The sequence below is a fragment of the Sander lucioperca genome, chromosome 17 (assembly GCF_008315115.2).
Source record: "Sander lucioperca isolate FBNREF2018 chromosome 17, SLUC_FBN_1.2, whole genome shotgun sequence".
Classification (NCBI taxonomy): domain Eukaryota; kingdom Metazoa; phylum Chordata; class Actinopteri; order Perciformes; family Percidae; genus Sander; species Sander lucioperca.
Genome location: NC_050189.1, coordinates 21,077,100 through 21,099,580, shown reverse-complemented (window position 1 = coordinate 21,099,580; position 22,481 = coordinate 21,077,100). Strand labels below are relative to the sequence as shown.

At 43.4% G+C, this 22,481-nt stretch overlaps 2 protein-coding genes across 5 annotated transcripts in view; one reads left to right on the top strand and one right to left on the bottom strand.

The window, feature by feature from the left end:
- Positions 1 to 22,481, top strand: part of LOC116034141 (hemicentin-1-like) — a 1,482,957-nt gene that overhangs the window by 83,846 nt on the left and 1,376,630 nt on the right. The gene's annotated exons all lie outside the window — the stretch shown is intronic.
- Positions 18,944 to 22,481, bottom strand: part of kif1c (kinesin family member 1C) — a 35,971-nt gene continuing 32,433 nt past the window's right edge. The window contains exons 26-28 of one of the 4 annotated variants that reach the window (XM_035993830.1): positions 21,492 to 21,710; positions 21,436 to 21,442; positions 18,944 to 20,520 (exon numbers count right to left, since the gene is read on the bottom strand). In XM_035993830.1, the coding sequence (XP_035849723.1) occupies positions 19,724 to 20,520; positions 21,436 to 21,442; positions 21,492 to 21,710 (1,023 nt within the window). In that variant the 3' untranslated portion in view covers positions 18,944 to 19,723. Of the gene's footprint in view, positions 20,522 to 21,435; positions 21,459 to 21,490; positions 21,711 to 22,481 lie in introns of all 4 variants that reach the window. The other 3 variants (XM_035993831.1, XM_035993832.1, XM_035993833.1) reach the window with 3 other exon arrangements.

The following is a 22,481-nucleotide window of genomic DNA, read 5'->3' as shown; positions in this document are numbered from 1 at the left end:
GAGAAGCAAGTCTGTTTAGGGTTGTGCATGCCCTTTAACATATTTATAGTTAACTTATTCTGGTGCATTTATCTGAATTCAATTTGATCAACTTTAAACAGCATTTTTAATATTTAAATAACATTTTTATACTTAAATTAAATAATCCCTGAATGTTTTAGGTGTTTTAAAGCTGCTGTTCATGTACCACATTAGGGGTCACAGTTCAACTGCCTCATTCTATTTTATTAAATTGTTATGAAATTATTGTAACACTGCAAAGGAATGATATACACATTTTTATTTAAAGGTCCCATGACATGGTGCTCTTTGGATGCTTTTATATAGACCTTAGTGGTCCCCTCTGTATCTGAAGTCTCTTTATATAGACCTTAGTGGTCCCCTAATACTGTATCTGAAGTCTCTTTTATATAGACCTTAGTGGTCCCCTAATACTGTATCTGAAGTCTCTTTATATAGACCTTAGTGGTCCCCTAATACTGTATCTGAAGTCTCTTTCCCAAAATTCAGCCTTGGTGCAGAATTACAGCCACTAGAGCCAGTCCCACAATAGTCCAGGAAAAGTAACTCATTTTGGAGCCAAAAATAGAACTAATTGTAAAATAATTCAGCATAGATCATTTCTATAAGGTGTCCAGAACAACATACTAAAAGTCCTAAGAAATCCTAGTTGAGGAAATATGTTGTGTGCCAGTATGTGTGCCAGTAAGGCCAGACAACAATACACCCCAATGGGGCTATTTTTTTCCTTTACTTTTTCCTTTAAATGAGCTATACACTAATTGAATATAGGCTACCCAAAATATACCTGCATAGGCTTCATTTTTTCTTTTACTCCTACCACAATAAAATTTTACACAATGAAAGTCTACATGAAAAGTAAAGAAGAAAAGGAAAACAAACAACGGTTCTTGATTTATCTCAGTGATAAACTTGAGAGGAATTGGGTGTATCACAAACCATGCAAAGCACGATGCAGATGTGCTCATTGTCCAAACTTCATTTGTCATTGTCTCTGCCAGAACGAAAGACACAGTCTTAGCAGGTGATGACACAGACTTGTTAGTACTCTTGTTGCATCATGCTGATCTAAATGCACAGGAGCTGTTTCTGGCACCAGAACCAAAAGAAAGCAACAAAAACAAGACGGATATGGTGCATAAAGCAGACAAAGGAGTTACTTGGTCCCAAGGTGTGTGACAATCTCCTCTTTATCCATGCCATTTTAGGCTGTGATTCTACATCTCGTCTATTTGGCATAGGAAAGGGAATGGCACTAAAAAAAGTAAAGAATTACACTAGCTTTCTCGAACAAGCTAAGGTGTTCAGCCAGTCACAGGAAAATGTGGGAAAAGGCATCGTCATTGCAGCAGGTGAAAAAGCTCTAGTATCACTGTATGGGGGCGAAAAAGATGAATGACTGGATATGCTGAGATACAGGCGATTCTGTGATAAAGTAACTCAGAACTCATCTCCAGTGGAACCTCAAACTCTCCCTCCAACGTCAACAGCTGCAAAGTTCCATAGTCTTCGGGTCTTTACCAAATGACGGAGTGGAAAGGGGGAAGTGAACGTATGGACCCAAAAGACTGGGGGTGGCATGTTTTGGATGGGAGATTTATGCCAATAATGACCGATCAGCCTGCGGCACCACCAGAAATACTAGATGTAGTCCGCTGTAGTTGCAAGAAAGACTGCAGCACAAAGAGATGCACATGCAAAAAACATGGACTCCCTTGCACTGCCATTTGCGGAGAATGTCGTGGTACTAGCTGCACAAACTCACAGTTGCCTGATTTATGAGATGAATATGACCCAGAGGGGAAGAACTAAGCAAAGAACAAACCAGGAACTGATATAGGAGGGGGCCAGAACCAAGAGCCACAGAGAAGGGGTCGAGCGTTGGTGAAGTTGCAAAAGTTGTGAAACAGCAAAAACTACAAAAAAAATGATGCCAAACCCACCAGACTCCATTTAAAAAAGCAGTACTTTATCATCGTAAAACACACTTCATTTAAATTGGACAGAAACACACACACACACACACACACACACACACACACACACACACACACACACACACACACACACACACACACACAGTTCATTTAAAGTGGAAAAAAACTTAGTCAATTCTTGTTTTATGAACTGAATTGTTTTCATCATTTTCTTTACCTGTAAAAAACATTCAGTAACAGAAACACTTGTTCATAGTTTGAAGTAATTTGAGGAATGTTTAATAAAGTCTAAAAACATTACCTGGATGTTTGTGTTCACTGTTTTTTTGTTATTTTAATAAACTATTCACCCAGGAATCTGTTCCTGCAGAACAAAACTCAGATGGAAATGTGACATAAAACACAAAAACACATTTGTTTTTAACATTTTATTTCAAGAGTTATTAAAACATCTGTAGATTAAAGGTCAAAGACGATATTAGTAGATGTTAGTCTTTATCTAAATATGAAGCGAGGCGAAACCAAGTAGTTCCCGTTTCATGGGAGTCGTAGTCTAAGATTTATCGGTCGTACAACTTTGTTAAAAAACACAGATCTCGACTTTTAAGAACAAGGTCTTTAATGCGTTAATCGCGACGCGATTAAGGGTCGAGCATAATGCATTCATTTTTTTTAATCGTATTAATCGCATGCCGCCATTTATTATTTTATTTTTACTTCACTCGGCTTTGCGTCGTGCCTAACAAGCTACTATTTTAGTAGCCTGTACTTCCTTGTAACACATCCTGCTGCTGCAGGAATAGCAACGCGGATTTCGGTACCTCATTCTGGTGCCACTGATATGTCTGCTCTTCTCTCTGATGCTCTGAAACAGATGTTACAGGCAACACGAACACCGCTGCACGTGACGCTAGTTAACACTATACTCAACAGCAGCTAATGTTAGCCTACCGCTAGCTAGTTAACACTATACTCTACAGCAGCTAACGTTAGCCTACCGCTAGCTAGTTAACACTATACTCGACAGCAGCTAACGTCAGCCTACCGCGCTAGCTAGTAGCTGGATTAAAAACGGTTACAATACTGACAGCTAACGCTAAACGGTGTAAAGTTTGACTGTGTTTCACTGTAGAGAATTCAACACGGGGATGTAACAATCTGCAGCTGCTGTTGTCGGAAAAACACAGACGGTGCGTTCAATGAAACTGGTAACTTACAGCTTTGTGGTGCATTCAAAGTTGTTGTTAAATTCAAATGTGTGACTAGATTAAATATATGATAAACAAATACAAATCGTAAAATCAAGCTCATAAAGTAATTTTCTTTGCATTCATTTGATTCCCAATCCAGATCCACTGGTAAGAATGGCTTTCCATTGTTAATATGGACTTAAAAACTGTTCTGAAATGCAAAATAATAGAATTTTAATCATAGAAATTCAACGATTAATCGCGATTAAGAAAATGTAATTGTTTGACAGCCCTAGTTGACAATCATCCGTCTCAGAGTCTCTACAAATCAAACGCAAACAGTTTAATCGTACATCAATTTAACAATGAAAGTGTTTTTGACGTTTTTTTTGTTCCGTTTTTTGACGCTTTTTCAACTATTTTTTGGATGTTTTTATCGCCTTTTTTAGGGGATTGTTATTCAAGTTTTTGTCACTTTATCCAACATTTGTTGCCCGTCGACATTTTTTTTTTTTTTTTTTCGAGGTTTTTGTCGCTTCTTTCAATGTTTGTCTTTATTTTTCCCGGCAACTTTTTCCATGTTTTTGTCTCTTTTTCTCGACCCCATGTCACATTTTCTAGTCCACTAAAGCTTAGAAGAAAGTGGCAAAAAAGCAACGAATATGTGAGTAAAAATCCCTTTTTGACCGCTGAAACTTTTCTCTGCAACGTTCTAAAACGGTTTAATCTCGTTGCCAATCTTTGAAGTCGTATCTTAAGTTTGTATTTTTATACATTTTATTCATCAGAACTTTAATATATTTTGATGTTCTGTTGTGACAGTAAAACAAACAAGTTTATTTTTAAACTGCGTTATATTATTTTAGTGAGGACTCATAAATAACTACAAATAACTAATAAAAATCAGATAGAAATCTGTTTATGTTTTGTTAGGCGTTTCGGCCGAAATATCGGAATATTGGATTTTTAAATCACCAAATATTTGTATCGATATCGGCCTTAAAAATCCTTAACAGTCGGGCTCTAACATGCGTACCTTACAGACTAAATATAGAGAGATATTGTTTACGTCACAGAGCTGCGTCGTCCTCAGGAGGCGTGGTCACACCCCAGGGCATGCTGGGTAAATAGTGAGCCAGCCACCCCCCCCAGCTGCTCCTCGGCTCCTCCCCTTCTCCCCCTCCCTCCCCTCTTTTCACTTCCCACCCCCCCACCACCCAGTCCAGTTCCTCCTTCCCTCCCCCTTCCTCCTCCCTCTCCTCCCTCAGAATCACACTGTACACCTTTCTAGAAACTTCCTGCTCCCCTCGCCTCCTCTGTTCCCCTCCTTCTCCTACAGAGACCCGACACTCCTCCACCACATCCCTCCATCCCTCTATCTCCTTCTCCTTGCTTGACAAACGGTACAATGTCTTTCTGTACACTCCCTTCTCCTCCCTCTTTGCACTTTCTCCTTCCACCTTTCTATTCGCTGCTCCCGTTGGCTCCAGAGTTACGACAAGTCTTTCACGTCCTCCCTTAACTCCCTTCCCTCCATCTTCCCTCTCCGTTGCGTCTCCTCCCTTCCCTCCATCTTCCCTCTCCGTTGCGTCTCCTTCCTTCCCTCCATCTTCCCTCTCCGTTGCGTCTCCTTCCTTCCCTCCATCTTCCCTCTCCGTTGCGTCTCCTTCCTTCCCTCCATCTTCCCTCTCCGTTGGGTCTCCTCCCTCTCTGTGGACGAACAGCACAGAGCGATACACTGTCATCACTCCTCCTCCTCCTCCTCCTCCTCCTACTACTCCTACTCCTCCTCTTCCCTTTCCCACTTCCTTCTTTTTCCTCCTGCTGCATGTTAAAAGCCTCACAACTTCCCCTCTTCCTCCCGTCCTCGCCAGCATGGTGCTCAGCGGCCTGTACGCCCGCCGGTACCAGATGATCAGCCTCACAAAAGTCACCAACGAGCACGCTGCAGACGCCACGCACAGCAGAACACACCCGATGAAAAGCCAAAAGCAGAAAACCCCCGCTCCTCTGCCAGCTCTAAATTTACCGCGGACAGCTTCGTCGATCGGCCACGAGGCTGCAGACGTCGCGGTTGCCTCGGTAGTTGTGACTACCCGGAGTTTCGGTGTTGTTGAAGTTACGGTTAGCGGAACAGTTTGCCGTTTTGTTGCCGTGGTGGGAGCAGGACTTTCAGTTGACAATTCGACAGTAGGAAAATAAACAGGAATCGAGGTTCTTCTGACTTCCGACCCTGAATGATCGGACCATTCGATGAATCTGGTGAAAGTCTGGTACCACGTAACTACTCTGTAGAAAACAGTTTGGAGTTCTTCAGTTGATGTTGCAGAAGTAGGAATGGGTTCAGTTGTTGTAGGAATGGGTGCAGCCGTTGTAAGAATGGGTGCAGTAGTTGTAGGAATGGGTGTAGCCGTTGTAAGAATGGGTGCAGTAGTTGTAGGAATGGGTGCAGCCGTTGTAAGAATGGGTGCAGTAGTTGTAGGAATGGGTGTAGTCGTTGTAAGAACGGGTGCAGTAGTTGTAGGAATGGGTGTAGCCGTTGTAAGAATGGGTGCAGTAGTTGTAGGAATGGGTGCAGTAGTTGGAGGAAGAGTAGGGTCTGTCCTATAAAAATCTCCTCTTGGATTAGGTGGAACATGTGGACTTGGTTCTGTTGCAGGGGGACACAGGTCATTTTCTTCCAGACTCACAATAGGTTTCTCCTTAAGCCACTGTGGAGAGTTACACACCTGAGAACAGATAGCAACCGTCGGAAACATTAGTCACAGGAAGCAAAAAATAGTCTCCTTTGGATATCACATGCACCAGAGCACCAATCAGAGCCGTATTAAGGCTCTGACACACCAACCCGACGGCCAACCGTCAGGAGGAAAGGCAGTCGGACTGATCAGTCTCCCCGAGTTGGTCCAAAAAGTGCCTCAGAACACACCAAAGCGACACAGACTTGAGCGTACGTTTTGCACGTGCGTGAGACGTAATACGTCTCCATAACAGCAGGTGGCGTTAATCTGTATTGTCGCACAAAAAATGAAAATCGGCAGCTGATTGGACGAATGCGTCATGTGGGTCTGGCTGCTCCCAGATTTTACAACCGGGCATAATGTCGACTCATTCAGAATACGATCTCATATTTTACAAAAATAGTTCACTGAAACATGTTTCTGAAAACATTTTAAGCGAGAAATAGGCCGTGCAGTTGCTGAATCTGTCTTCATTTCAGATTGACAAAGGTCAGTTTAAAAGATTTTCGTCAGATTTTGAGAGGCTGTTCTTCACGTTAACATAAGTGCACTGATTCGCTAGTCAAGGGCTAGCACTCCACCAATCAGATTGGTCATTGAGTCCGACTGCTTGCCCTCCGACCCAGCAAGTCAGGTCGGCCAAAATGAAGGCTGACGACGACGGCACGGGACACACCAAACAGACTCGAGTCACCGACCTCGCCAGACTGTCCGACGGCCGATTATCGGGTTGGTGTGTCAGCGCCTTTACACAAACTGCCTGTCCTAGTTCCAACGCTACGATCGCTCTAGTCTTTAAAGTCCAGTTCAGACCAAAGATTTGGGACGAGGGTAAACTTTTGTCTCCTTGCAAGTCTCCTGTCTGCAGCGGTCCGCAGCGTTGTGAAAAGCTGCCAGTTTACACCAATGAGACGAGACGGTGTATCATCTCCATAGAAACGGTTTAACTCTCGCCGCAAATCTTTGGTCTGAACTGGACTTAAGATGAGATCTTCGGTGTTCTTCTAACTTATGGCGTTTTTCCACTACATGGTACCTGCTCGACTCAGCTCGACCGCGGTGCCCCGTCCTCCTTTTTCCATCGCAGATTTAGTACCGCCTCATGTCTGAGGCGAGCGTGGCTGGTCGTCGTTGCGACGCCGCAGGAAACTGCCGCGACCTAACGCGACACGCACACAGCACGTGGAAGGTGTGTTGTTGTTGATTCTCAGCATGTGGCTGTTTGCCAGAAGACACATTTAGTTTCTAAAGAAGCTGGAGGCAGCAAAAAAAACACCGCTGGCTGAACTATTTAAAAATGGCGGGTTCGTTCAGGACACCCCCGTCGTCTGTCGCTATAGCAATGATGATGCAGTGATTAGTGACGATTCTCTCCGACCAATCAGTAGTCTGCAGGTTTTCACGTCACCTTTTGGTATCGCCTCAGCTCGCTTGGAACTGTAATGGCAAAATTACATTTAAACATGATTCTTTATATTTTTGTCTTATTTCTGTTTTAGTTTTCGCTCACAATGCTGAAAGTGACTTTATCTCATTCCCACATTTTTATTCTGATTCTCACTAAACTAAGTGGGAGCTAGGCCTGCACGATTAATCATTATAAAATAAAATCGCGATCTCGATTCACCCTGTTCACGATTACATTTTTAAATAACTTCAATAACTTTTTTATGACTTTGATACTCATTTAATTTTACGAGCCGACTGCAACACAAACGCTAGTACTTTCTTCTGTGAGTTTTAAACATAGACTGTATAAAAAAGAGCTCCTAAGCGCTGCAATGCTCTCCCTTCTCTTCATTGAAGCCTCCATGTTTACAGGCTCGTGGTGATGCACAATGTGCAATAGGTGCCAAAAAAAATCTATGTTTGGTACGGCCAATTAGTCTTGTTTTGTCATGGTTCATGTGTGCAATAAACATTACACTTCGTGAGAAAAAAAATCGTGGCAGAAAATCGTGATTCATATTTTTCCCCGAATCGTGCAGGCCTAGTGGGAGCGACAACGTCAGGAAAATAATTTGAGCACCGTTAGCCTGAACAGATAGGGGCTACAAGGTCACCCTAAAACTATCTCTTCAGTAGTCAGTCATTTTGTCCCCTTTACAATTGAGATAAATGGCTCCAGGATGTCTCCTGTGTTTCAGATTGTCTTCTATGTCTAAAGTTGCCTGTAAGAAATGCAGAGTCATATTTAGACTAGCACGTGTGTGGTTATCACTCCCATTTCTTTATCTGTATATAAGCTCAGTGTTCCTGTTCACTCGTCGAAGAGACATTTTCCACACTGAGCTGTCGTGGCCTTTGTGAAACCTGTGTTACTCCTATATTTGTAAATATATAATAAAATACAAAAAAACAAACTTGGTTTAGTCTTCAACTGTCTTATTTTGTTCAACTGCTACATACTGTAACGCCTGCAGTGCCCTGCTATGACATGAACTACTACGACTACCATTTGTAGTCACTGGTCCATTATCTTTATTGTGACTATTATTGCCACTGTTCATCATAACCCCCAGCCGGCACCGTCAGACACCGCCTACCAAGAGCCTGGGTCTGTCTGAGGTTTCTTCGTAAAAGGGAGTTTTTCCTCGCCACTGTCGCACTGAATGCTTGCTTTTGGGGGAATTACTATTGTTGGGGCTTTATAAATTATAGAGTGTGGTCTAGACCTACTCTATCTGTAAAGTGTCTCAAGATAACTCTTGTTATGATTTGATACTATAAATAAAATTGAATTGAATTGACTTCTGTTAAGATCTAAATCCACTCCTGCTGTGAAAACAAACTTCCACAACAGAACCTCGACGGAGGTGATACTAAAAAAAGTTTTGTTAGCAGGTACCAGGGACTTTTTATCATAATGGAAATCCAAAAAAGGCGAGTAGAGTCGAGGTGAGTCGAGCAGGTACCGTGTAACGGTATATAACTGGTTTGTACGTTCGTTCTTAAAGTAAAGACCTTTTTGCGTTTGTCTTTACTGTTTGTTTTCCGTTTCCTTTTTGTGGGACTCACCACACTGTCTGCATCATTGTTGATGACCAGGCCATCCCGGACGTAGAAGTTGAGTTCGTATTCGCCAAGGTATCTGTGAAAGTACCCGAGGGAACAAGTGCAGGCCCAGGGATTGGCTGAGAGGAAGAGGTACGGCACTTCCTCCTTCGGGCTGAACCAATCATCAGGCATCACCTTGATCTGAAATGAAAAGTAAATGTGACGAAGTGTTAGACATGCCAACCTCCGCCAATGTAAAGGCCCTTGAACACCAACTCGATAATCGGCCGTCGGACATTCTGGCGAGGTCGGTGACTCGAGTCTGTTTGGTGTGTTCCGTGCCGTCGTCCTCGTCGGCCTTCATTTTGGCCGACCTGACTTGCTGGGTCGGAGGGCGGGCAGTCGGACTCAATGACCAATCTGATTGGTGGAGTGCTAGCCCTTGACTAGCAAATCAGTGCACTTATGTTAACGTGAAGAACAGCCTCTCAAAATCTGATGAAAATCTTTTAAACCGAACTTTGTCGATCTGAAATGAAGACAGATTCAGCAACTGCACGGCCTTTTTCTTGCTTAAAATGTTTTCAGAAACATGTTTCAGTGAACTATTTTAGTACAATATGAGATCGTATTCTCAATGAGCCACCATTATGCCCAGTTGTAAAATCTGGGAGCAGCCAGAACCATGTGATGCATTCGTCCAATCAGTTGCCCGTTTTCATTTTTTGGGCGAAAATACAGATTAGCACCGCCTGCTGTTATGGAGACGTATTACGTCTCACGCACGTGCAGAACGTACGCTCAAGTCGGCGTCACTTCGGTGTGTTCTGAGGCACTTTTTTGACTGACTTGGGGAGCCGACTGATGAGTCCGACTGCCTTTCCTCCTCGGTCGGCTGTCAGGTTGGTGTGTCAGGGCCATAAGACGTAAAGCGTAAAAAATCAAGTCAAAAAGCGCCAAAAAACGAAAAATAAAAACCTACGAAGGTTAAAAAACAGCAGACAAACTTGTCAAAAATACAGTCAAAAACAACAGGAACAATGTCGAAAAAAAACCCCGCTGTAAAGAGCATTAAAAAGTAGACGTAAGCTCACTGTTCAAATCGCCGGTTTATATTAATTATATTATACGTTGGAAGCTCTGCGTTGGTTCTCCCACCTGGTTGTACTCCAGGTAGAGGGTCTCGAAGACGAGGAGTGGGCGGAGCATCAGCTCAGGAAGCTTCGTGATTCGATTGTATGACAAGTCCAGGATCTGGAAGTCAGAAGAGAAACAATGAAAACATTGTCCTTGTAAAGTTTCACATTCAAAATATATATACATATAAATATTAAATTATTTCATCAAAAAACGCCATTGAAACCACAAGATTATGCTCCATATTTAATGTTTTCAATAATACATTTTCTATTCTAACTTCCTAGCGAGCTACCTTTATTCTCTACTTCCTTGTTAATACAGTATTTAAACTTCACAACCTCCTCTTTAACTTCCTAACAAACCACATATAAAACATGCGTCCTAACTTCCACCCACGCCATGTTCACACAAGCATCTTCCCGTGCAATCAGGCTACAACCACAACACACTAATGCTAACATGCTGACCTCCAGCTTGCTGAGTCCAGAGAAGCTGTGGTCGTTCAGAGAGTGCAGGACGTTGTTGTCCAGGTAGAGTTTAGTCAGAGCGGGACAGGCGGAGAACGAGCCCTCAGGGAGGGACGTCAGGCGGTTAGATCCCAGCCGGAGGACACTGAGGCTGGGCAGGACCGGAGCAACGCTGGGGGGGACCTCTGGAACCTGCGGCCACACAGCGTCAGGAAAACATTTTCTACCTAAACATGTAGTGCTGGGCGGTATACACCGAATACCGGTGTATATTTTTGTTATGATATGAATCTTTAATATACCGCCACACCGGTGTATTTGATTACACAACGTTCGGAACGCTACGCTGCGCCACGCGACGGTGTTGCGCTTCTAAACACGCATGGTCCATAGACAGTTAAATAAATGGACCACCAGATCCCGTTGCTCTTGACGGAGACCAGTGAAGAATATTAGAAGATCTTTCCCGGTGATGTCTGAGCGTTACTGAGCAGCCTCCAACTGAGCTCGAAGACGTAGATGTGACGTGAGCAACCTGTCTGAAAGTTGGAAGTCTTCTGGTAGCTGTGCCAAGAGAAATCTCAATCATTCCCAATCTAGCAGAGACGGAGAGCGTAGGTATATGTAAGGAGATAACATAGACACAGGCTAATTACTGATCACTAAAATGATAGTTAACATTAGTAATTAAACTTAAACAGCTAATGGAAGTCCAAACTGCCTGAGAGCTTCTCCTGTACTATACGGTAATTCCTAACTATGAGACAGTAAGTCTCGTGGTTATGACCCAATCGTTAGCCTATTTTTACAAAAACGTCTGCTACGGAGCCATAACGCTACGCCCACTTTGCTACAACAACCTAACGTTACCTGTGGTCAAGGTAGTGTTTAAACAGCAATTTTACAACAATTTTGTTTTGAAAATGAAGCATGTTAAAGTTGTTGGTATGTGTATTTATTTAATGTAAGTATATTTTACTATTTTGTATTTTGCACAATATAAAAAATAGTTTCGATTCTGTAACGGTTTCACGCATTCTCCTTCATATAACGTTACATAATACAGTCCTTCCAGAAAAATGCGGAGTTTTTTTGTGATTGTTGCGGGCAAAAATCCTTGATTATGCGGCACGTTTTCTTAAAAAATGCGATGGAATATGCGGGATATTTATGCAATTTTATGCGATGAAATTGCGGGAACTTGCAAAAATTGCGGGAACTTGCAAAAACTGCGGTTTCATCATGGCTTCATCACAGGGCGGCTTCATCACAGGGTTTGCAGCTTTTCGATGATGTTCACGTCGCGTAATTACGTCACTTCATAACGTTCCCATGGCAACAGGGGAAAACGGCTGCTCTTGTGTGAAGTAAACGCAACATTTTTCAACTTTCTGTTAAGATATATGTGACTTTTTTGCAACGAAAATGCGGGGATTATGAAATCATGCAAGCCCCGCATATTTTGCGCGGAAATCGGCAATTTATGCAAGTGCGGCGTATTTGAAAAAATGCGCCCCCCCGCATATATATGCAGACTTTGGCCGATTATGCATTGAATTATGCGATCGCATAATCACGTTTTTCTGGAGGGACTGATAAATGCTGTGGAACCAAGCAAAACCCTTTAGTAATCAAAACTTGTAGTAAACATGATGACATAATGTTTCTTTTTATATTCTGACAGTACTGAATACTGACGTTAAAATAAGCCATTATAAACCTATATAAAGACCCAGTTAAGCAAAAGAAAGAAAATACCGCAATATACCGTGAAATCGCCAGAATCTTAAAAAATACCGTGATATAAATTTTTGGTCATACCGCCCAGCACTATAAACATGTACAACAACAATATGAGGCAGAAGCTGCGTTGGAAACCGTTCCTTTGAATAAGGGAACGGTTTCCAACACAGCTGATGAAACATCCACCGGCTTTATGGATTCAGGATTAAGTTTTATGTTTTTCTACGAGCACGGAACGGACAGAGACCTGGTTGCCCGTGAGGTCGATCTCATAGATTTTGGTGAAGATCTGGAAGGAGGACCAGGTCAGGCTGGAGAACCGGTTGCTGGGAAGCAACATCACCTAAAAACAGAGACAGAGAAACATTAAAAAGCTGTCTGAACGGCCACGTCGAAAACAGCTCCGAAAACAATGGAAAAAGTGTAAAAAAATTTAGAAAAAAAGCTTTTTTTAAAAGTGTCACAAACCCTTGAAAATGTTACAAAAATGTTGTAAAATAAAAATAGTGAAAAATTTCGAAAAAGTTACAAAAATGTTGTAAAATAAAAATAGTGAAAAATTTCGAAAATGTTACAAAAATGTTGTAAAATAAAAAATAGTGAAAATTTTCGAAAATGTTACAAAAATGTTGTAAAATAAAAATAGTGAAAAATTTCGAAAATGTTACAAAAATGTTGTAAAATAAAAATAGTGAAAATTTTCGAAAATGTTACAAAAATGTTGTAAAATAAAAATAGTGAAAAATTTCGAAAATGTTACAAAAATGTTGTAAAATAAAAATAGTGAAAATTTTCGAAAATGTTACAAAAATGTTGTAAAATAAAAATAGTGAAAAATTTCGAAAATGTTACAAAAATGTTGTAAAATAGTGAAGAATTTCGAAAAAGTTACAAAAACAGGAGAAAAAAAAGGGTCGGAAAAAAGATTAAAATGCCGACACAAAAATCATTAAAAAAGTTCAGAAAAAGTGTCAAAAAGTTTTTAAAACAGCCCCAAAAATCGTCAAAACCGTTGCCATAACGTTCTCATGATACATCCATATCCAGTTCTTCTGATGCATCCGTGTGTCAATCTGTCATCTTATCCGTCCGAAACAGGAAGCTCGCAGTCTGGTCCTGTCAGTCAAACACTGGTGGCCAATCAGAGTCGAGTTCAGCACTGACAGTCAGCAGACCAATCAGAGTCGAGTTCAGCCCTGACAGTCAGCAGAAAACCAGTTGGTTTAAAGTTATTTCACGACTACAAGATGGGGGAATTTAGGCGTCGTCCCTCAAAAAAAATTTTATGTTTTTCAATAAAGAAAAGGTGCGGTTTCACTTAATTTTGGACCGTTATCTCACACACACACACACACACAAAAGTGCGTTTCACTATCTTTGTGGGGACCCGTCATTGACATAATGCATTCCCTAGCCCCTTACCCTAACCTTAACCATCACCACTAAATGCCTGACCTTAACCCTTACCCTCACCCTAACCATAACCTAATTCTAACTCTAATCCTAAAACCAAGTCTTAACCCTCAAACAGACCTTTAACCTTGTGGGGTCCAGCATTTTGGCCCCACAAAGCTGTCCAGACCCCACAAGTATGTTGTATTCCCGGTTTTTGGACCCCATGAATATAGTTAAACAAGAACACACACACACACAGACACACACACGCACACACACACACACACACACACAGATGAGGAGAGTCCTGAATGAAAAACGCACTTTTTTCAAAAGGCTTTGTGTCTTTTTCCGATGTTTTGTCAGGTTTTTTTATGTTTCTGACACTATTTCCAGCGTTTTTGTCAAAATAATAATAATCAGATGAATCCATAATGAAAATAATGGTTAGCTGCAGCCCAAATATTGTGTAAATTAATATTTACATATTTCTATTTGTTGATTTAGGATGAAATTGACAGACTGAAGTCTCTGTCTGTGTGTGTGTCTGTGTGTTTGTTTGTGTGTGTGTACGTCTGTGGCTGTGTGTTTGTTTGTGTGTGTGTGTCTGTGTGTCTCTGTGTGTGTCTCTGTGTATGTGTGGGTCTGTGTCTCTGTGTGTGTCTGTGTGTGTCTGTCTCAGTGTGTTTGTCTGTGTGTCTCTGTGTATGTGTGTCTGTGTGTGTGTCTGCGTGTGTTTGTCTCTGTGTGTGTGTCTGTGTGCGTTTCTGTGGTGTTACCTCGGTCGAGGGTTCGAATCCCCTCGGGACGTCGCTGAAGCCGAGCGCGGTGCAGTTCTCCCTCGGCCGGTGGTCCGTGTCCCGGTCCCCCTTGCAGCCGGCCCACGCCATCACCGCCACGGCGCCGCAGGACACCAGGAGGAAGAAGAAGAAGAAGAGCTGCATCCTGACACAGATCCTCAAAGAGAGGCTGAGTCGGACAAAAAAGCAGCAAAAACCGTCGATAAAAGATTCTGAACACCAGCGAAGACGCTGACGGATCGTCTGTTCCAGTCAGAGGAGAAACTAAAGAGGAAACTCACAGTTTCTCCTCCGTGCCTAGATGGGCGTGTGCGTCTGTGTGTGTCTCTGTGTGTGTCTGTGTGTATGTGTCTGTGTGTGAGTGTGTGTCTCTGTGCGAGTGTGTCTCTGTGTCTGGCTCTGTGTGTGTGTCTGTCTCTGTGTGTGCGTCTTTGTTGGCTCTGTGTGTGTCTGTGTATTTCTGTGTGTGCGTCTGAGTGTTTGTCTGTGTTTGTGTGTCTGTGTGTCTCTGTGTGTGTGTGCATGTGTCTGTGTGTGTATGTCTCAGTGTCTGTCTCTGTGTGTGTGTGTGTGTCTGCGTGTGTGTATGTCTGTGTGTGTCTCTGTGTGTGTGTGTGTGTGTGTGTGTAAGTGTGTGTGTCTGTGTGTGTGTAGTTTGATTGACAGCGGCTGTAACAGGAAGTGTGATAAGACTTTCTGTCTCTCTGCTGATAGGATGTTTGTCATTACATTTATTTTCGTTCTCTCAGCTTCCTCCTAAATAAATATTATATATTTATATGTCTGAATGTGAATATATAACATATATAAATAAGTTACACATTGAGGATTTGTTACATATTCTTAGTTACTTTTTGTTAATATGTTCAAAATAAACTAATCTCGTGACTTTTAGGCTGTTTTTTAATTCAGTAAGACAACGTAGAGACAACGTAGAGACAGTTCTAACGTGAAGATGTTTGATCATGATACTATCTGCTGATTGGCTGATATCCGTATCATATTTTGGGCTCTTTCAGTCCTTCCTAGTTTGGGATTTTCAGACTTTTCAGTTTGATCTGAAACCAAAACTAACAGGTGTGAAACCTGAACGTTTGAGGTACAAATAAGTCACAATATTTTCAGAATAAAAGTCAGAATATTACAGGAAAATAAGGTGGAATATTTTTGATTAGAAAAAGCTGGAAAGGTGTGTGTGTCTCTGTGTGTATCTTAGTGTATGTCTCTGTGTGTGTGTGTGTCTGTCTATGTGTATGCCTGTGTGTGTCTCTCTCTTTGTGTGTCTGTGTCTCTGTCTGTGTGTGTGTGTCTCTCTCTTTGTGTGCGTGTGTGTGTATGTCTGTGTGTGTGTGTGTGTCTGCGTGTGTATGTCTGTGTGTCTGTGTGTATGTGTGTGTCTGTCTGTGTGTGTCTGTGTCTCTGTCTGTGTGTGTGTCTCTGTGTTTGTCTATGTGTATGCCTGTGTATGTCTCTGTCTGTCTGTGTCTCTGTGTGTGTGTGTATGTCTGTGTGTGTGTGTGTGTGTGTGTGTGTGTGTGTCTCTGTGTGTGTGTGTGTCTCTGTGTATGTCTGTGTGTGTGTGTGTCTGTGTGTGTCTGTCTGTGTGTCTGTGTCTCTGTGATTAATGACACCTATCAGTGTGTGTAACAACCTGCAGCTGTGAGAGGACCAGTGAAGCCAGGAGTCGTGTTGAGTTTTTGGTTCTCACTGACAGTTTATTGCGTCACGGTGTCTGCAGGTAGAGCCTGAGATTGGTTCCTGATACAACCAAAACACAACCGGCAAACACAGACAGAAAACAACCAGCCGACAGACGGGAGAAGTGTCTGAGTCTGTGGTGGAGCGGGACAGTCAGTTTAGTGATATATACCAAGAGAAGGGTCGCCATGGCGACGCCTTCCCTCCCTCCCTCCCTCCCTCCCTCGTCGGACAACAACAACAAACTCAACAACAGACGATTAGAAAGATAAACAATAACATCTGGTTTATAAACGTGAAAACAAACTTTAGATTATGATTCTAAATTAACCCGGAAACACACACACACACACACACACACACACACAGAGACAGACGCACACACACACACACACACACAGAGACAGACACACACACACACACACACACACACACACACACACACACACACACACGGTTGCATGAGGGCGAAGAAGCTCCCTTTAGCAGCATCCAAAAGAACCCGATATTAACGACACTTTATATTTATATTAATAAGAGTGATGACGGCGTGATGACATCACAAAGCGAACACACGCGGTCGGCGAGGGTTAAAATACGAGAAGCTCAAAAATGAATACGCAGAGAAAAGAAAGAAAGAAAGAAAGAAAAACAGCCAGCCAATCAGAACCCAAACTGGAAATAAGAAAAGACAAGAAAAAAAAAAAAAAAAGCAAACGGGAAACTTCTTTTCCCATAAAGCCCGGCGGTGGCGGCAGTGGCAGCAGTTTATCAGGATTGTCCCGTGATTGGTCGGTTCCAGAGACAGCAGAGCAGAACAAGGCAGAGATACAACTGCTGATGTCATGCTTCTCTGGCCAATCACATTCACCTCTTGTGTTTCTGTCATCATCATCATCATCATCTGGGCGACTCCCTCCGGAGGCGGAGCGCTCCCATTGGTTGGTTTCTGAACTTTTATTGTGAAAAAGGTCTTAAAGTCACGGAGCTAAAAAGACGCTCCACTCGTCATCTCCCACAATGCCTCGCTCTGTGTGGGCGGGGCTTAGGCAGGGTCAGTAAACGCGTCATCGTTCATGGCAGGTAAAAGCCGCCGAGGATGCGTTCAGGTTCACGTGGGGGAAGCAGGAAACGTGGCCGTTTTCTGTTGTTTTTTTTTTATACAACTTCCAGAAAAGTTAACAGAAAACATCCCCGCGTTAATTAACAGCTCGGTAACGGTTATAATTTATAATTAATTCATCAGTCGAGTCATTTAACAACGTGAATATTTTCTAATTACTTCCCTAACTGTCATTATGTTTGTGGGTCTCTGTGTGTGTGTGTGTCTCTTAGTGTGTGCGTGTGTGCCTGTGTGTTTGTGTGTCTGTGTGTGTGTGTGTGTCTCTGTGTGTGTGTCTGTGTGCGTCTCTTAGTGTGATATATATCCCTAACTGTCATTATGTCGCCTTTAAAGTGGCATTAAATACCAGCTCAAACAGGGGTAAAAGCCACAATCTCCCGACTTCCTTCCGTCTCCTGAAGGCAGCGTGATTCCTCGTCCCTATTGGACGTCATAACGTTTTATTTTCGGATCCTTTAAATCTTACGTAGTGTCTCTTCCTACTTCCAACACAAAGCTTATAGTCTCTCTCTTATCCCCCGCCTGTCTCATACTACATTTCCCAGAGTTCCTTGCTCACATACATCTCAACCCATCCATGTTTCATGATTCCTACAGTCTTCCCACGTCTGTTTAAACGAGTCCTACATCTTCCCACGATTGCCAGAGACAGTGAAGGCAACACTTTAAATGTTTAGGTCGCAGCCCGTTTTTTTTTAAAATAGATTCATCTTCATAAAAACATCGAGACAAATAAGTCAGGATACACTTCAGATATACACACAACGCTTTAAAAAGATTCAACGCAAGTCTCTCAACATCTTCTCTTCCTCATATCCTCTCTCTCTCCCTCTGTCCCTCTCTGTCCCTCCCTCCCTCTCTCTCTCTCTCTCTCCCTCCCTCCCTCCCTCCCTCCGTCCGTACAGCAGCGCGTCTGTCCGCCACAGAGCAGCTTTCTTTGGTTTGTAGCATTCAACGTCGCACGGGAGAGACAGAAACTACGAGCTTCAAGCTTCGAGGAAAATGTTCTCTCTTTTTCTTAAAGGATCCCTACAGAGATAGACCTTGTTGTTAAAGAGTAAGATGCTTTTAGTTTAACATGAAACAGCCCCGAAATCTCCATCACCAAACTCCACCAGACTCCATGTAAATAATCAGGACTTTTAGCGTGTATAGAGCCAGCATATTTCCACCAGACTCCATGTAAATAATCAGGTCTTTTAGCGTGTATAGAGCTAGCATATTTCCACCAGACTCCATGTAAATAATCAGGACTTTTAGCGTGTATAGAGCCAGCATATCTCCACCAGACTCCATGTAAATAATCAGGACTTTTAGCGTGTATAGAGCCAGTATATCTCCACATGTAAATGGATGAATTAAGGGTTTATTTCAACCAAACCAGAGAGGTGATTGTTGGAACAGTGGAAAGATGAACCAAGACGGACTTTGGTAGTTTTATTTAGTTTCTGTCCACTTTGAATGAAGTGTGTTTCACGATGATAAAAGTACTGATTAGTTACATGGAGTCTGGTGGGTTTGAGGATAGGGGATTTCAGGGCTGTTTCTGGCTAAACAATTAAATTAATTACACATATTTAATCATATTGTTAATTCTCTCCATTTAGACAATGTTAAGTTTCTCTAATGTTGAAATCTCAGAACTGAAATACAGAAAAAAACGAGACTTTTGAAATCATTTAGAGTTTATATTTGCATATTTTTACACTTTAAAATCTTGAACTCATGATTTCATCTTAAAAAAGCAAACATTAACCTTAAGTGTTAACTTAATCTGTGTTAAATACTTCCTCGTTGCTGAAGTCGTACGATCTGTAACTCCTAAACAACGCAAACGCAGCCTTAGCTAAGCAAAGCTAAGCTAGGCTAGGCTAGGCTAATACTCCCCCTCCCCCTTGTGCAGCACTTCATCAAATTAGCCGGCTCAAGAGCCACTGAGCTAACACTCACGCCTCTAAACCAGGCTAGTTAGCCTCCTGGGTGTGTGTGGCCTCCTCCAGCGGCTAAAAGAGAGGAGCTAACACTCAAACTAACCAACGTACTTCATCTTTAAGTAGCTTCAACGCAAGACTTCTTCCGCTAACAGCAGCTAGCCGCGGGAGCTAACACTTTAGCTTTAAGGCACCGATCTTTATAAACTTTTAACCTTTTAAAAACCTTTTTATAAACGACTGATCGAGGCCACAGAGATCTAAATCAGCGATCAGCACCAGCAGTCTTCAATTAAAATACAACTCAGATAAACAGTCCGCTAAAATCTGCAGATTCTGTTTGAGTCTGGCGATCGGTAAAACAACAAAATAAACTTCCATCCTGTTTAACGAACGGCAAAGGCAGAACGCTAACGCGTCCTATAGGCTAGAAGGAAGCCACACACACACACACACACACACACACACACACACACACTCTCTCTCTCTCTTTCTCCAGCATCAGGCCCGCCGTGTGTCCTCCCTGCAGCCAATCAGAGGTCAGATGGGCGTGTCCTTGTTGTTTTTGAGGTCTGGTGCGCTGAACTGGCGTCTCATCCTGGGCGGCGTGTTGAAGCCCCACCCGCCTGGCCCCAGCAGCATGTCAGCGGGAGGGGGCGGAGCTCCAGGGCGTGGCAGGCTGTGGTAGTTGGGGTGCGGCCCTGGCTGGAATGGTGCATTGTGGGGGTTGTAGTAGGGATGGTGGTGGAACTGATGGTACTGGTGGGGGTTGTAGTGGAAGCCTGCGTCTCTGTCTCTGTCCCTCCCTCCTCCTCCTCCTCCTCCCCCGCCTCTCCCCCCTCCTCTCTCCCCCCCCGGCCCGGGCGACGCCCCCCTCCTCTGCCTCGCTCGCCCATGCTGCTCGTTGTCGTAGTTACTGCGGTCCGAGAGGTCCAGGGAGTTGCGGCGGTGGCGGCGATGCTGCTGCTGCTGATACTGCTGCTGGTTTTGGTGGTTGTTGTGGTAGAAGAAGCCGCCCTGGTTGCCCTGGTTACGCTGTTGCCAGGTGCGGTGGGGGCTAGGGGTGCGCATGCGAGGGGGGGGCGGAGCCTGGAAGGGGAGGGGCAGGAGAGCGGGCGGGGGCGACGGAGAGGCTTTCCGCCCCCCCTCCTCCGGCACCTCCCCTGGGTCTCCCCCTCCCTCGCCTAGACCCAGAGCCTGCAGGGCGGCGTTGGCTGGTCCCCATGACAACCGGTGGGCCGGGTTACTCTTGAAGGGGAACTTGAGCTTGCACTCCTGCGGCGGGATGAAGCGGCCGGTCCCGGGGAGGTGGATGGGTACAACGGGGGACGTCTGACCTGCAGGAGGGAGAGAGACAGGACAACCGTCAGGTGTCTCCTGAGACATTTCATCTGCCAATCAGAGACCAGGATTACGTCGTTAACCTCCTGATATTCTGACTTGTATTCTCAAAATATTGTGACTTTTTTCTTATGTATTATGTATTTAGAGATTTATTCTCAAAATATTCTGACCTTTTCTAAAATAATTCCAATTTTATCAAATTCGGTTGGTACACAAAGGAGTACCGTGTTCGGTACCCAACCCTACGTGTAATATTTCGACATTTACACTTAAAAATATTCTGTCTATTGTCCTGTAGTATTACAATTTTTTTCAAAAATATTCAGAGAAAATTTTGACTTTTATTCTCAAAATATTCAGACTTTTTTCTGAAATATTCCGAAGGTTAAACGATCATTAATTCTGGTTCTGTCTAATGCGATCTCATAATTCAACGCATAATCAGCCAAGTCTGCATATTTATGCGGGGGGGCGCATTTTTTCAAATACGCCGCACTTTCGCCGCATAAATTGCCGATTTCCGCGCAAAAATATGCGGGGCTTGCATGATTTCATAATCCCCGCATTTTCGTTGCAAAAAAGTCACATATATCTTAGCAGAAAGTTGAAAAATGTTGCGTTTACTTCACACGAGCAGCCATTTCCCCCTGTTGCCATGGGAAAGTTATGAAGTGACGTAATTACGCGACGTGAACATCATCGAAAAGCTGCAAACCCCGCGATGAAGCCACGATGGAACCGCAGTTTTTGCAAGTTCCCGCAATTTCATCGCATAAAAATCCCGCATATTCCATCGCATTTTTTAAGAAAACTTGCCGCATAATCAAGGATTTTTGCCCGCAACAATCACAAAAAAACTCCGCATTTTTCTGGAAGGACTGTCTAACAGTGTGAGTGTGATATCTGACCCTGGGTCTGGTTCTGGGTCTGGTTCTGTCTAACAGTGTGAGTGTGATATCTGACCCTGGGTCTGGTTCTGTCCGCGGAGCTTCTTAGTGATGTTCTGCTGTTGCAGGTTCAGGATTCTCTGCTGTTCCTGTTTCAGCCAGCGGAGGCGCCCTCTCCTGAACGCCGGGTCCTCGTCCATCAGGCGCTTCACTCGGACCTCCGGCGGCCGCGTGACGTCGTCTCTCGGGGGCGACTCGCCACCATCTTCTTCCTCTTCGCCATTAACGTCCTCGTCCTGGAAACAACACCACTGGTTACCCTGGTTACCGGGTAAAGGTCCTCGCACACCGAGTCCGATGCTTATTAATTTGAGAAAGATTTCGCAAAAACAATACAAAATGGGATGCTCTCTGTCTTGTCTGTCTGTCTGTCTGTCCGTCCGTCTGTCTCTCTCTCTCTGCCTGTCTCTCTCTCTCTCTGCCTGTCTCTCTCTCTCTCTGTCTGTCTGTCTCTCTGTGTCTGTCTGTCTCTCTGTGTCTGTCTGTCTCTCTCTGCCTGTCTCTCTCTGCCTGTCTGTCTGTCTCTCTGTCTGTCTGTCTCTCTCTCTCTGGCTGTCTCTCTCTCTGTCTGTCCGTCTGTCTGTCTGTCTGTGTCTCTCTGTCTTGTCCGTCTGTCTCTCTCTCTCTCTGTCTTGTCTGTCTGTCTCTCTCTGCCTGTCTCTCTCTCTCTCTCTCTCTCTGTCTCTCTCTGTCTGTCTGTCTCTCTCTGTCTGTCTGTCTGTCTGTCTCTCTTTCTTTGGCTGTCTGTCTCTCTGTCTTGTCTGTCTGTCTGTCTGTCTGTCTGTCTCTCTCTGTCTGTCTGTCTCTGTCTGTCTGTCTGTCTGTCTCTCTGTCTGTCTATCTCTCTCTCTCTCTGTCTGTCTTTCTCTACTTTTAATACTTTAACTACATTTTCCTGATAATATTTACTTCAGACTTTTTCCTGAAGTAACATTTTCACTGCAGGACTTTAACTTACAGTGTGGTATTAATACTTTTACTTAAGTAATAAAGGATCTGAATACTTC